This window comes from Aphis gossypii, chromosome 1 (assembly GCF_020184175.1).
Source record: "Aphis gossypii isolate Hap1 chromosome 1, ASM2018417v2, whole genome shotgun sequence".
NCBI lineage: Eukaryota > Metazoa > Arthropoda > Insecta > Hemiptera > Aphididae > Aphis > Aphis gossypii.
In genome coordinates this window covers 24,843,505-24,860,945 of record NC_065530.1, presented here as the reverse complement: position 1 = coordinate 24,860,945, position 17,441 = coordinate 24,843,505, and the positions used below count along the sequence as shown (strand labels likewise).

General features: G+C 27.5%; 1 protein-coding gene and 1 long non-coding RNA gene across 3 annotated transcripts in view; one reads left to right on the top strand and one right to left on the bottom strand.

The window, feature by feature from the left end:
• The window catches only part of LOC126550869 (uncharacterized), a 32,721-nt gene extending 15,284 nt beyond the window's left edge, over positions 1-17,437 (top strand). The window contains exons 1-3 of one of the 2 annotated variants that reach the window (XR_007604920.1): positions 10,993-11,364; positions 13,027-13,877; positions 16,424-17,437. This is a non-coding gene — a long non-coding RNA (uncharacterized LOC126550869). Of the gene's footprint in view, positions 1-10,992; positions 11,365-13,026; positions 13,878-16,423 lie in introns of those variants that run through there. The other variant, XR_007604919.1, reaches the window with a different exon arrangement.
• Positions 1,073-5,214, bottom strand: LOC114129841 (uncharacterized). Its single transcript, XM_027994687.2, has 5 exons — positions 4,811-5,214; positions 2,659-2,811; positions 2,505-2,575; positions 2,272-2,431; positions 1,073-1,994 (listed from the first exon to the last, which is right to left on the bottom strand). Exons 2-5 carry the CDS (start codon positions 2,753-2,755, stop codon positions 1,918-1,920), a joined length of 405 nt encoding a protein of 134 aa, XP_027850488.1. The 5' UTR covers positions 2,756-2,811; positions 4,811-5,214; the 3' UTR covers positions 1,073-1,917.
• Positions 17,438-17,441: the final 4 nt, after the last annotated feature.

Sequence of the window (17,441 nt, the reverse complement as noted above, 5' to 3'; positions counted from 1 at the left end):
ATACTATAACTATGTACTATACTATAATTGATATCGGCTTACAGTCTTCGCTCAAAATCGTTTTTCATCACATAAAATGATTTATCTTTGGATTCAAATCTAACATATCCATTTCAATGGCCTACTACAAATAATAAAGACATTTACATTCGTTATCCTCTGTACAGCAGAGCAATTTCTATTACTTTTTATCTTTTATCTACTTATTACTTTTCAATTATAAACATAAGTTGAATTCGCGTAGTTGTTTTGTACTAATCGAATGAGGTTATCAGTGACAACAAGTGGTTTTTGAATTACAATTTGTAGATTTAACTTAACACTAAGTTGGTGATGAAAATCAATAATGTCTATCAATCAAGGCAATATAGATATAAAGATTAGATAATGATACAAAAAATATTAAGTGATAATCAATTAAATACTCATTTTTTGTGAAGTGGACATTTTTGAGGACAATGTAGGTATTAGATTGTGTTATCATGATTTTAAAAAAAGCGACCAGAATAAAAAAAAAATGTGATGTTTTTTTGATATTTTTGAATTTCTATAAGAAAACCCGAAAAATATTATATCTACATTAATTGGCTTTTATTAAGATAAACTTTGTTTTTTTTTTTCAAGAATAGAACGATCCAAAAATTATTTAATTATATTATGTGTATAAAAATTATTAGTAAAAATATTTGGTGAACTTTAAGCTCTTACGATATTTTATTTTTAAATTTTAACCAAAAATCAAAACTGTGAAAAATTGGTGTTCCGTAAATATTTCTGTTGTCTGTATATCATCGGTTTGTCATAATTATGAGATCATGTAAGTATGTTTAGAATTTTTTTTACCTTCTAACTAGATCCACAATTTGTTACTTAAAAGTAAAAGTTCCACTCAAAATTATAAATCAGAGAATTATATCTTAGAAGACGTGATGAAAGCATGAAAAACACATTAATAAAAATATACGTGACTCATCAATGTAAGATAAATATAGGTATATTATCACTACGCTATAAATTAAATTTTCTTTTTTTGATAAAAAAAAAAAGAATATTTAAATTGAAAACCAGCCGATTTCTTATGATCTAGATAAAATATAATAATTTGTTTTTATTATATATCATATAGTTATATAATTGTATTACATTTAAACATACAAATACAATAAATCTTAATACTTAAATTATATAATATTAAAAGCAGGTAGGCGCACAGTAGGTTGTTTGAGGTAGGTAATTTAATTATTTGTATGTGATTATATTGTAATTACTTAAAATATAAATAATTATAGTTCATGATTATTTTAAGATAAGTTAATACATAATTTAATATTTTTATAATAAACAATAATTTAAATGTTATAACTTAAAATATAAAATTATTGAATTTCCATTTAAAGTTCCAAAAAAAAATTTCCAGTAAATTTATAAGCCAATATTTATGTAATTTTATTATCATATAAGTGTGAATTATTCAGTCATCCTGGCATTCTATAAATATTAACTGCTAAGTCTTATTTGCCTAAGTTGTCCTTATTAATAAACAATAATAGAATAATTTGTACTGTAAACTAAATTATTTTGTACTAAAAATTACAATATAACTGTAAATAATAACTGTAAAAACAAATTAAAAACTTTATAAGTTGCTTAATAAAAAGTGTTAAAAAATATTATAAGAAAGTAACTATGATTTAAACGTTAAGGAAATGTTCAAACAGACATATTTCAACTTCTACAATAAATTATTGTGCAAAAATGTTTATTTTTATCAATATTTATCTTATTAAAATTTTAATTGTTATACATAAGATATATTTCTTTGTTTTAGATAATTTTAGTTTTAGGTTAGTTAATGATTTTGCTATTTGTGATTCTACATTTAAAAACTATAAAATTTGTACTCTCGGCGAACATGTATTAATTTGAAGTCCTGTGAGCCATGCTTCGAATCCGACGTTCAATAAGCAAATTCGTGAGGGCGTGTCCGGTTTCATCTACATTGTAAACAACATAATTAGGTAAATACTAAGATTAATCACTAAAAATAATATTTATACAAATTATATTTAATTTAAAACTAAGGTAGTGGCGTAGTGCTAGTTTTGAAGGTGGAGAATCCTATATCCTACATTGAGATCTGGTTAATTCCCTTTTATAAATGATTATTAAAAAATAATTTTTTCTATTATGAGATTTAATTCACCCGCATAAAACCTTGTAAAAATGAACTGAATCAAATTAAAACCATTATAGAAATAACCTAGTTCTTACTTAATCTCTTCCATTTCAACCCCGTGCGTTCGCAAAATTTATCCGCTTGTTCCTTGGTCATTACGTCTTTCAATGGCTTTTCACATGTTTCACATTTTGTACCGTCCTCTAAAAACAACCATTTTACAAAACAAGGTTGACAGCAACACTGCTTTGCAATCTTAAAAAATATATTCAATTACATATTGTTTATTTTTAATTTGTATTATAAAATAGCAAGATATTAAAATCACCTGAACTAATGCCATTGCACACATTTCGCATGTATCGAGTGTATTAAGATAACTCAATGGTCCCCTTATTGCTAACACAAAATAATATAATAATTAATCGAAATTAAAATTTAAAAAATAAAACTTCACAAAAATAATAAAATAACTGTTATACATCGCAGATATTCCATGTATTTTCCTTCAAAGCCCTGTGGTTTAAAACTTGGCCGTGTACAACGATATCTTCTATTTACTGCACTTATTCTCGGCATGTTGATCTTTATATGTTAGATTTTTCGTGTCTAACGTATATAACTTGAATGAAGAGCTAACAAAAGAAAAAATATAACAAATTATATTAACGATTATATAATATATAATTAAAAAATAATGGAAGACTGTTTCTGAACTTGAATAGACTTAATGAAAGTTAAAGATTTAAGTTTATATGTTGGAAATTTGTATATTAGGCTTGTTTTGTACAATATTTTATACAAAATTAAAATCATATTTCTATTAAATCATTGTCTTATAATTCAACTTGTAGTTTGAAACAAAATAAGAAACTACACTATTTTTACATTAAAAGTTGTAGGTACTTTTTGAACAGATAAATGTAAATCAACTCAAAAAATATCAACAAAATAGTTTTAAATTGAAAAATATAGCTAAAATGTTTCATGTAAAACTGATGCAACTCAAAAATGTAATACAAATCGTCTTGATTGAAACATTTAATGTTTTAATTATCAAACTGACATGGCAAACAGTTTTTTGAAATTTCTGATAACCGTTTTTTTTTTTTAGTTGTTACTGTTTTGCTATAGGTGTGCGATATTATATACATTTTATAGAGCAATAATATACACTATAAATACAGTTTATAAAATATGATGATGTCCATATATAAGTACTATTCAACGAGGGTTAATGTGGCGGAAGTAGCATTATTTTGTAAGTCCCGAAACACGATTGACTGATAATCATGGGTCATTATATTATGACGTTAATCAGAAAAAAAAATATTTTTATTTATGTGACAACGTTTAGATAGTTCAAGATGTATGGATAGTTTAAGAGCCTGGTTTTGCACGTCGCCGTGTTTACAAGATACCTAAAACGCCAATAACGATAAACCATCAAGAGGAGAGTGCAGTGAATCATGAATTTATGATATTTAAAATACTCCAGTGGTGGCGCTTAGGAAGTCATTCCGGAATTCAAATTGTCAGAAAAGGGTGGGGGAAATTGTTTTTGACTGTAAGAGAAAATAAAATGTATTTATCGGTATGAATAAAAAAATAAAAATATATTCACAAATACTATATTATAACATACATCGCATCTAAAAATATAGCTAGCGCTACTACTGGACAAGATTGATCGTTAGAAAATGGCCGCTACTGTCGCGTTTATACATATGTCTAAAGAGAATAGACGAAATGTAAAGAAGAGCGCACGTTACAACAAAAAATTCCAGTTGCAGCGCTAGGATCTAGCCGAGTACCGGGATTCAATTTCCCAAACTAGGTAAGATTGGATTTGGAAGATGGCCGGCAAGCGCCATACACCAAAATGAAAACGGTGAAACGTTGTCTTTACAGGCTAGGTAAACGTGTGTTACGAAAAATTTCTCCAGTGACGGCACTAAGGTAATTATCCCGTGCCTGACAAGTTGAAGTGTGCGGGAGAGAAGGGTCGTGTAAGTAACGCGTTTAGCTATAAGAAGTATAATATAAAATTTATTTTAAAAATACAAATTGATATTTTTTCATTTTGCTTCCAGATAAATCATAACAATGTTCTGATAAAAAGAATTTTTAAGTGTCCAAATGTATATAGTGAAACCTGTCTGTCGACAAGATCACCCTTCCCAAAATGGCCACCACGCAAAAAATATATCCTACTCAGAGAACGGGCGCTAAGGAAGTCGTTCTTAGCGGGCTTAGTGTGGGGGTGTGGTCGCTTAAAGATATATACGCATAAAAATAGCGCTTAGGTATAAACAGGAGAATATACGACTTTTTGTAAAAAAAAAAATATATATATATATTTAAACAAAGTCTTTTAAAGGCCGTATTATATTTTATAATAAAACGATGGGTATAGTTACGCCAGCACGTTTCGACAAGACCGGCCGGCAGCGCAAAATGGCCGCCGTCAACGCGCGCACTATCTACGATTGGCGGATGTCGAAACTATCCTAACGGAAAGTGAAACGACGTATCGTAACGCACCGTCTGCGATTTTGCGCCGCTCGTGGTATCAGACATGTACACAATAACAATAACAACAGGTGTAGATAGATGAATAACATGTATACTCACTATCAGCACTGGGCGGCGGCCGCGGTTGTCGGTGGAAAATGGTCGTTAGGTGAATCTCCCGACGATGACAGCAGCAGCGAACAGCAGCTGCAGACAACCGATGAGCCAATGTGTAAAACTCCGATTGACGACGATCTGCTCCGGTGGTTCGGCTGGGTGGCTTCCGGAGTTTGGACAAGGGAGCGACGAATTATCCCGCTCGATCGTGGCGAGTAACTACGAGAGAGTAAAAGGTATGCTCGCCGCCGTAGCTCGCATCGTCATTTTTCGGCTGTTATCGTCGTGTCTTTAAGTCCAATGTGTATACGGTTCGAAGCGTGATAAGGCGAATCGTCACTATTCGACGCCGACGTCATAATGATTTATACATCGGCAGCTATTCTCTTATCCGGTAGAGCGTCGTTCGTCCGCAGCGTCTCATACTAAATCGTTCGGTGTGGTAGTTGGCCACACGTCATTGAGAGTGAAGCGAGTGGGCGGTGGAGGTACATAATATTTTCGAGAGCGAACCGTCGTCGTTTTTGTTGCGCAGTATATCGTGTCCCACAAGTGGTTATACTGTCGAAACCTGCGAAGAACGAGGGACTGTGATTGGTCCGTACGGTGCAGGGAAAGGGAGTATCTCGGTTTCCCGGCTCTTTTTTTTTCTTTGTCCAAACAAGTCGGCATCGGTCATTTTTATTATTTTTACCGCCCTGTTAGCGATCATTCGAATTATAAAAATACCAATACTTTAACGATAGATGTCGTAATCGGTATCATCTATAAGGTAATACATGTACATTATTGATAATGCGTTTTTTAAAAGAAAACTCATCTCACGCACGAAATACACTATTTTACTGTGGTATAGGTACAACATTTTATAGGCACGTGAAATGTCATAGTATAATAGATATGATAATACCGATTTTCAGTGTATAGATTTACAATTTTAATTAATTATATTAATTGTAACGAATATAATATTTTTGATGACTATACAATTTCGGTGTAGCGAACTCTCGATTTAGAACACTCTTCTCTATTCGTGGCCACTTAAAATGTGTTATACCTACGTCAAATGTGTATAAGTAATTTAGTAATGGTATAAAATATTATTTTAATAATTAAAACACGCATTACGCATTAAATTGTTAAATATTAATATAGAAAATATAATATATAGGACATAGGTATATCGTATACAATAGTTTATAAATATTTTGAATGGATTTATGATCACGCGATTAAATAAATTGGATACTTTTAAGTTTATGATTATACAATTGTTTTCAACGATGTTCAAACTACAAGTGTCAAGTATACTGCATAATAGGATAATACTCTATAACCGAAACCGAAATATTGATCGATATCTAAGTGTTATAAGACTCATCGCTGCATATGACAAAATAAGTATATATCTTTGTAATAAATTGGTTTAAATTTTTATTAATTAATTTCAAACGTGCAGCAAGTAGATATTTTTTTCCATTTATCTGAAATCTGGATAGCAAACGACAATACTCTGATAAAAGTCGTTTATTGAAATGCGTTCTAAAATCATACGAATCATGATTAGGTATCTTAATTGTATATTATTAAGCCCACGATTTAGTTGAGAATCTATGATGTAGTTACAACTGAAATACATTTTTATTAAAAAATGTGTTTTATTTAGACTATAATATACGCATATGATTGTATATTGTATACATTTTAAATGTGTATGTCACGTGTATGATGATCTTATTTGACAAAAATGATCGTTCTTGCATAAAGTATGGACAACTAAAAATTGTTAAAGATAAAATCTTTGTATTTATTATTCTTGTTTTGTATTTCTTTTGTGATATACTTACGACACAACCGAGTATACGGCTTATATAAAAAAAACCATACCAATAAATTTCATATGTTTAAGCAACAATCACTGGTAATCATTTTATTTTAATTGATATTGCATCATACTCATTTCGATTCAAAGGGAATTGTTGAGTAACATTTCGATGGTTTTAGATAAATATTAATCAACTCCTATTAAATCCCACCAATAATTAGTGATATTTTGAATAAAGAATATTTTCGAAATCATAAGTGAAAAAAACATAGTAGATGATGTATAATTCTGTACAATATAATAGTTTCCGTTCATTTTGCTAACGGGTCATCACAGAGGTCGCCTGATTAATTGTGCTATTAAACATTTTTTTAACAATCATAAATTGAAATGAATATAATACATTCAAAATTGGTTATTAAGTATTCTTTTGAACATTTATAATATATAAGGATATATATTACTGTTATTCGAAGAATATTACTAATAAGACTATACATTTGTAGAATCGACTCACTAGAAACATATCTAGGTACCTTAAAACATAATTGGAATTTTATTATAAGTATACTAATGAATTTAATTTTAAAAATATTTGTATTTTTAGATATCATTTTTCTATTTATTTTATAATAATTTCCATTAATCAAAACGTTTTATATCATGTTCTGTACACGTACGTTATACTTCATTAAAAATATTTTTTTTACATTTAATATGTTTTTATATTTTTAATGCGTGTTTATATTAAAATAACGTATAATATTCAAGGCCTTATTATATAAAATTGTGTATACGCTATACTATTGAATACTTTAAATGAAAGACTATCATTATATTATATAGATTAATGTATTGATTTAAGCCACAACTGAAATAAAATTTATGACAACGAAATCGTTTGATTTTATCGTAAGACATTTTCGGTTGAATCTTAGGTAGTCGAGGCAGATGTATAGAAGAGAATAAATTCGAAAACGAAATGTATTATATTCATAAATATAATGATAGGTATAAAGAACCCTCCGTCATTGTTCCCGAAGTGGGTGCAGCCGTGCAGGTAAAAATCCTGACGCCATACGATAGGTCGCGATCCTTATCACCGGTACCTTTTTATGTGTACCTACTTATACGATCGCGCGCTTCATATTAATTTTACTTTTAAGTTACGTTGTCATGTACACGATAAATCTTAAGTGCTTTACTATAGTAGATTATTTATTACTTATTATTGTTGAAAATAGAAAAACTTTCCATCACTAAGAAGTAATTGGTTATAATATTTTAGATCATACTTTAATATTTGATCAGAATTTATTAGTATCTTTACTGTAAATTCCCATCATACATGTACGAATATACCTAACTATAATTGTGCTGGATATATCTATAGTTTAGACCTATTTACTGTCTGTTGAGTTTGTATTTCAGCTGTGTCAGTCTCCGTATTTTTTAGTACAGTTAACATTTTATATTTATTTTTTAAATAGAAAATTAAATTCTTAATACATAATATATAAGTTTGGAAAAGCGTAGTGATTTATTAATATAGCGAATTCGTACTCATTTCGGAATATCAGTCATTGGGCAAATGGACATATTAGATAGAGATTCTGTAAAAATAGTGTATATCAATAGTATTAACTGTTAATACCATTTTAGAAAATTCTAGTAAGCATAACCACCCTGTAGATTGAATTAAGTACAATTTGTTCACTTTTTTTAATTAAATATTTTAATATTTATATTTGAATAAATGTGTTTGTATCCGTTTTTAAATATTAAAAATATATGAAATAATTGAAATTTGTAATAAATGATTTGGCAACGTCGCATCAAATTTCACTCACGAACGTATGCCTTTGAACAGTTTGAACAGTCAAAATCATATTCTTTGTTATTCCGACGCTGCGCGCACAATCGTACTACGCCGCAAAATCCACATTCTTTTAACCCTGCAGTGTTCTCTGAGGGGAGAATATACTTTGTTGTAGAGAGTTTCATATATGTATACTTAACGTACATTATACATTTAGGGTGTTTATCTACCTTGTAGCCATCATCTGCCGACCCCATGTTAGGTACCGCAGCTGTGTAGTGTACCTAATATAAATGGTTAAAATAATTTTATGATTTCAAAATGAAAAATAATACATTTTGTTGTATCATGTACCTACCAAAATAATTTACACTATAACCTTCACATAAAATTAATGATGCCCAGCCCAATCTTTTTCTTCTATAAAAAATTTATTACATCTTCGATCGGGCCACCAAATTTATAACATGATGTACTCGTACTTGCCTATATAATAATAATATTATTATAACATACATTTTGTTATATAAACATAATTGTAAGTCCCAATATTGTTTATATAATTAACACGATGTGCCTATTTATAATTTATTTAATTATTTTTTTAGATAAAATATAATAAAAATAAGTATACATTTTCTAAACTATATAACTATAATATTATATAGGTACATTATATTATTCAGTATTCAAATGCTAAACAAAATATATGATGATATAATGATTTATTACATCTATACCTACTATATATCTGTGAATTGGCTATACTTGGTATAATTAGGGATATTATATAAATTAAATTAGTAGGTATTATATAATTGGTATATCATTGAAATCCAGATACGACTAGGTAGCTATATTATGATAAAAAAACCAAAAATTAGACTTGGTCATTATTACATTAGATATATTATGTGCGGAAATCATGTGGATACGTTATGACATATTAAATATTTTTTGACTTTTGTAAAGTAGGATTCAGCTCACTTACTTATAAATAATTGATTTATTAACTTCATAGTACCTAGTGTATGTATAAGTATTACGTGTTTTTATACATGTTAATATGAATTTTATAGTATACGCTATAACATGGGTCACCAAATGGTGGCCCGCAGACAAGGAGAGAAAAAGCCGATAATTTAATACGCAACCTAACCTAATCAGCATATTATTATAATAAATATTATGTACTTTAAATTTTTAAGGCCCGTGAGAACTTTCGGAATTCTTAATGTGCGGCCCACAGAAAATATTAATTGGTGACCCCTGCGCTATAATATAGTTTTGTGATATTATTATGATAAAACATTTATTTCGTTTTATTGTTGTGGAATTTATGAATATATTTTTTAAATTTAAACTTCTATGTGTATTATTTAAATAATTATCATAATATCGTATTCAACCATTACCATTTTATATATATATATATTTAGATATACTGGTAGTACAACATTATACTATTTCAGACAGCATTTATCAAAAAAAAAAAAAAACTATTGACCTCTCATCACACTAAAAAGTGATACTTTACAGTAGTTACAAAATAACACATATTGTAAAGTAGGTACTGATACAATTATAATATTGTGCAGTGGCCATTCGTTAATAAAACTATTTTTAAAATCTTTATTGCGATAGAAATCGTGTTATAAAAACTGATGTTGTTGAAAAAAAACTTTCCCGTTTTTATCTTATATACTATGTATAATATTATATAGTTTATTGTAATATTAAATATTGTACGTGTTCGATGTGACGATATCCGTATAAGAAATTATTTACACCATTTTTATATAATAAAATATTTTGTGCTCCGAAAACGAGTAGGTAGGTATCCATAATACACACCCGGACCATTGCCCGGAACCCTCTTATCCCAAGGCTACAGCAGACCACCCAATAAGAGAACAGCTGCAACAGCTCATCTCCCTTTGTCCGTCACACCCCCTTGTCGGAATTCCGAGAAGCCCAAATACAATAAAAATCAATACATTGAAAACGACGTTGCTATCAGTGCCGAAATAACGACCGGGCACCATCCTTAAACTCTGCTACAATGTACCTACAACATAACGTTTACAATATAAACTCCAAAAATTTAAAGTGTATTTTGTTGTGAACAAATTATTATTTTCATAAATAGGTAAAAATAATTGAAAATGTTATATTTATTGTATTGTTTTGCAAACAAAATTATAGGTCGTGTTAAAGCGTGCACTATAGTTGTGGATTTCAACGTGAATCAAATTAAGAATAAATTAACGTAATTCCATAGAAAATCATAACGTCGCACTATCAAAACTGAATAATTTCAGATAAACTAGTTCATAGGTTAAAAATACGTTAGTTTTTTAATCTCTTACGCAATGAATTGGCAGAAAATGAACCTATAATCTCACTAATTAATAACATTTGTACTGTTTGAATGACCTCAGTGTCTATTTTTTTGTTTCTTAATATTCGTATATGTATTATTTTTACTATGTATGGACTTTTATGAAATATTCTTATTGTGTATAACATATTATCGGGCATATTATGATTAAAAAATATTTAATTTTTTTTTTTTTTTTTGTTCTAGCTTTATAAAAAACCCTGAACATTTAATTAAAGGTTCTCCATACTGTAACTATAAGTCTTAAAATATTTATATATAATTACTTTTACAGTCATTCGAAATTAAAATTTGGAAAAATTACATACTCGATGAATCTTTACATTATTTTGTAATAATTTTAAAACGTTATTTGTGAAGTTTTTAATATTCGTATGTATTTTTTATATTAACTTAATTAATAAGTTTAAAAAAAATAAGTTAACTTGCCCAGCCTTGCCGATTTGTTGGTATATTAATTACGAGGTTTGTGATGGATTTAAGCCCAAAATAATATTATGGCAGCATTTCAGGTAAAATATATACAGCGTATAATTTACAGTACAATATTATGTTGTATTAACTCACGTATGCCTACATTCCAATAAAATTAAATCAGTAAAATTATTATAAAACGTTAAAAATCATCAATTTTAAAGTAGTCGCATATAGAAGAAAAAACGAAAAAAATATCGCGTTTCTGAAATGTACGATAATGTTCTATTCGGATGGTAATAATAATATTATAATACTTAGGTCTTAGATGTCGTTTGTATTGACGTGTTGTAATAGAAACGTTGAATCAGAACCCGCGATATAGTGGCCGTCGGCCGACCCCTATATGCCGCCGCATTAATATTCACCTCGTCGAACTCGTTTTGTGATTCAAATTACTCGATCGGACTTACCACACCATTATTATTATTTAAGAGACGTATGCCTACGCTTGATAACAATCTCGTCAAATGTAAAACAAAATTATATACGAAAGACGAAATCATAATACTGCAGGCATGTATTATATATTTGTATTACATATTATTATGTATTCAACTGCCTGACTCGTGTACGCCTCGGAATCGAGGCGTTGATTGTTTTGAATGATATAATTTGTAGATATACGACAACTGACAAAATAAGTTTCCCGTTCGTGTTTTTATTCTGCAATAATAATATATTGATTATTTATTAATACTCAAATTTTATTCCATTTGCGGGTAAAACAATATAGTTATTAAAATTAAAAATTAATTTTATAATAATATGCGAATTAATAATAAATAATAATATGATGACACATCTAAGCATTTCGGAAACTTTATCGTAATATTTTATTGTTTCATACTCTACTGGGAATCATATAATTATACTTACTATAAACTTACACATGCAGTATAATTATTTTTTTTTCCAATTGAACAACATTACAAATTTTATCGCTGGAATACGTATAATCGATAACAATTAAAATGAACAATTATAATAATTATTCAATAAAATTAGGTACTTCTAGTATATTATTCAGTACACTTAAATTTCAGTCCAGTTTAACTATTTTATGTAACCGTATAGATTTCAACTGAAATGTCAAATGTGTATATTATTACGTAAGAATTAAATATTATCACAATAATCGTTAAACATTATAATCATGGCTTATTATTTATTATATGGTTACAAAAAAACGATAATCATTATTTTAATTATATTATAACACAAAACATATTGTTGTAATTAATTGTATAACTATTTTGATTATTTTTATATATCCTATTAGCTAAAAATATTATTCAACAATACTATTATATTATTCAGTGTTTCCGACGTTTTTAATTTTATAAAATGCTATTTAAAATTTTTAAGTCTTGTATAATTATATATTTAATAATCAAAAATTATTTTAATTTAGTTTCGCGGTTGTAATTTGCCTCTTACTGTACATTTATAAAAATGCACTTTTTATTATTTAAACATATATTTATCTAAATATTTCTCTCTTGTTTTTTTCGGTCATTGATAGACTATAATATGGTAATTATATTTTCACGCACTTATTAGTTATTATATAGAAATAATATATATTTAAAAGAAGGTCTAAAATGGATTTGTTCGCAAATTAGTTTAAAGAACGCATAATAATTATGTTGTCTTGTCCTCCTATGTATATTATATATACCTATTACCTTTTTTTTCAGTTTATACACCGACGCGACGGCGCCACGAGAACTGCTTTTTGTACCAATGTAGCCGGACATAAGTCAGCTGATCTAAAAACAAATATATAATACATTTTTCTTAGTATTATAGTATTTAATTTTAATTTATTGATTTTTACATTTTGTGTTGGCTATTGATTAATGATTATGTATTTGTATATTTTGTAGTATTGCCGCATTTAAACATTAAATTGTTCGTTAATTCGAATTTTATTTAACTCGTAGGTTATTCGGATAAATGTCTGTAAGGTGTGTCATGCCATTCGGGCAGTTCCCTTAAAGAGATGTTGAAATGCAAATAGGATTTTTTTGTCGTAAGATTCAAATGCAGTCAAATTAAAAACTTAATACTATTAAGACACCAATATTTTTGCTTGTACTCAATATACCTAATTGAATAATTCACAAAACAATCTACAATCTACATTGGATGGTTAGAATGGCAATTAGTTGCGTCCCGCTGTAAAAGTTTTTTAAGGTACATACAAATTGCGGCCCAAATTTTATTAATTAAACATTTGTTGAATATTAAAATTATAATATACTCTAAACTTTTCTCACTATACGTCGGTTTAATTCCATTCGTTATTAGAATAGGTACATTGAAAACATAAACAAAATCAAAATTGAAATCCGTATCCGGTAAAACGTAATTATAGTATAGTAAACATAGTAGGTAATAAAATTATCTTGATACATTATATAACCTATATTATGAATGCTGACTTTGAATTATATACAATGGATGGATCCATGTCCTATCTTGGCTGTGTTATACATACGAATGCGCAGATCGCACCTCTCATCACGAGACTCGTTACTTATATAAGGTATGTGTTTCAAAATATAGGGACATACAGCTTCATCCATTTTATAATAAGATTTAAGATGCTGCATACGCTCATACGGAAAACTATAATAATTTGAGGATGTGGTCAAAAACCAATCGGGTCGTAATTTAGATTAGACTTTTTTTCCTTTTCATATCTCGAGATTAAGGTCCGTTCAAAGGGGGAATTCCCATAAATTTAGGTAATCTCCTACATAGACATAGTGTAAACTTCTATAAAATAATATAATAATAAAGAAAACATTTTCCAAGAGTTTTCAAAAAAATCTAGAAAAACAAAAAAAAAAGGTAACGGAAAACGGGAATTTTTACTTAAAACCAGTTTTCGACAAAATCGATTTTTTTTTATATGGTTGTAACTCAAAAACTAATCACTGTAAATACTTAAAATCTTCACAAAATGTTTACATTAGTGTTATCTATATACAGTTAAATTTTAAAAAAAAATTGACTTTTTGAGTTATTTATATAGACCACTGAAAATCGATTTTTAGGAGATTTTTTTTTAAAGTGTCGATAAAAAAATTTTGGATAACCAAAAAAACTTGAAAATTTAATACAAGGTTCCTTATGAATTGTTCTAATTGCAGTTAAAAAAATTAAAAATCGTTAATCACAATTTTTTTATAAGCATATAGTTCATATTTTTATAATATCTGTCGAAATCGTGAAAATTTGCAACTAATTTTGAAGTTGAAAAATCATAAAATTTGTTGTGTTTATAACTAAGGATTAAAAATACAATACTAAGTTTTCAATAAGTTTTCCTTCAAGTAGCTATAGAAAAAATTCGAAGCATCATTATAAAAAAAATTTTAAGTGCGTTTGAATTTTAAATTTTTACGATAATGATTTATCCTCAAACGGTTTTAAATATTTGTTATTATTTAAAAAATTTAAGTCGTAGATACTTGAAAATTTCACCAGTTATTTAGATTGGCATTTTCTTTACATGATTTAATTTTCAAAATATTTTGACTATTTTTGAGCTATTTATAGATAACTGAAATTTTCAATTTTTCTGAAAATTTTTTTTGAAGTGTCGATAAAATGTTTTTGGCCCGATAAAAATACTTGGAAATTTAATACAAAGTTTCTCATAAGTTACTCTTATAGTGATTTAAAAATTATAATAATATATAGGCACAATTTTTTTTTATTAGTATTTGTAGTTCAAATATTGATAAAAATTCGTCAAAATCATGAATATTTGCAAATTATTTTGTAAGTACCTATAATTCATAAAAATTTTTGCATAAGTAGCTAAGAGTTGAAAATTTAATATAAGATTTTTCATGAGTTTAATTTATAATTATTATTAAAGAACTTAAATTTTGGTGTATTCAGTCCATTAAAACATAAACTACCTTTTTCACCAACCACTGGAAATTATATTCTAGGCTGACAAATCATTTTCGTTCAGAATCGTTTTTTGTATACAATGATAACTATCATTGGATTCAATTTGAACACTCCTATAATAGTTATTATATAATAGTGATCCACACGGCACCTAATGTACAGCAGAGTGGTACCCACTTACCCGCTTTTTTTATATTTATTATTTTCTAGTCATTTTTAGCGTTTTAAGCTTTTCAATTCTTTAATTGTGTACTCAAGTAAAAATGTTAGAGCATGAAATATCACTCGAATTTTTCAGGTAAAAAGGTCCGTAGAGGAGATTTTAATATCTTTAATTTCCAGATAAAATGTTTAGGTAGGAGTTTACATTTTACTATACAAAATAAGTGAAAAATACTGTTTCTAGTAGTTATTAAAACTAAATAAATATTAATTTGCACCTTATATATTTTAATATAGATAAAAAAATAACACATTCATGTGAGCTTAAAAAAAATGTATTATTTAATAATTTTCGTTACAATTATCGATTGTAAACAAAAATTAAAGTTTAATTTTGAGTTAATAAAAATCAATTATTATGTAATAATAATTTTATGTATACTATATAGTATGCCTTTAATATTTATTTAACTCTGCATGTATGTATTTGTAATACATTTTACAACACTTAACTAAGTATCGAAAATGCATATACCTACCGTCAAGACATTTAAATATACTTATTATACGTTTATGAGTTTAATATTGTATAAATAATTTATTTAATTTAAAATCGATAATTGGGTAATGATAATTTAAAAAAAAATTATATTGTATATTTATTTTATCTATCTATTTTATTTATACGTTATTTTAAGAAATGATAGTTGTTCGGACGCAATCAGGTAGCTATCTAATCATTGAACAATGTATCTTGGTCTGTTATAATTAGGGATTTTAATGCAAAGGCATCTTTTTTCTAGTGTTTTGGTACGTTGGTCCTTAAGAATAAAATGTGTTTTGGGTAATACCGATCATTTTAAAATAATTTTTTTTTTTTTACAATGTTTTACATTTTTTGACAAAATTACCTTTAAATGTATGTTGAGGTCATTTTTTGACGATTTTAGTGCATTATCTTACATTTGTACGATGATATAATATAATTTATAATTATTACAGCTGATAAACAACATCATTCTGCATTGACGCGGTGCAACATAACACAAACTTCGATCTTTTGTCATAGCCTGTTTCCACAGAATGTGGATCGACCAAAATATCAATACATTGTCCCTTTGATCACGGACTAAGCCATATGATAATCCTGAAGCATCTGGTACCATCGTTTCACCTCTAACTATATGTCCCCGTACGACGAACTCGAAGCACTACAATAAGTCGAAGTCCAATTTCCGACTATCTATTGGGCGACTGTTCGCTGAAGTTCAACGACGGATGGTTAAAAGTAGATCTAGAATTTTTATGCAAAGGCATCTTTTTTTTGGTGTTTTGAAACGTTGACCCGTAAGTATAAAATGTGTTTTGAGTGATACTGATTATTTCAAAGTATTTTTTTTTGCATTTTTTGACAAAATTAACCTTTAATAAAATTGTTGACAGTTTTAGTGAATTTTTTAGACCATTTTTCACAATTTGTTCCTAAAATAAACGAAAATTGTTGCGATTAACAAGAGACTTTCGTCAAACTGCCGGCGGTACGAATAATAAATTAAATAAGCACGATAACTATGACTGAATTAGTAATCAATTAGTACGTCTAAAATATACAAGTAACAAATACTATAAGTCTATAACACTAAAAAATATACAATTTTTTTTCAATTTTTAAGCTATAATAAATTTAATTTAATACATTTTACTATTTAGTACTTTTAAATTTTTTTAAGGGAATTTTTAAAAAAAAAATTAGAGCATTAAAATCCCTGCCTTAGTTATATTATTTAGAAACTGACAAATGTACCTTATTCAATTTTCGTTGATTACGTAGTATATTATTAATTATTATTTGAACAATAAAAAAATAATGAATAATAGTTATAAATACGTAGTACATTTTCATTAAATAAGTTAACGTAAAATTATTTGTACTCAAAAATAATTTAAAATTAATTATAGGTACATCGTACCTACATATATGATATAAGTAATACAATTTACAATACAAACCATGTTCTAT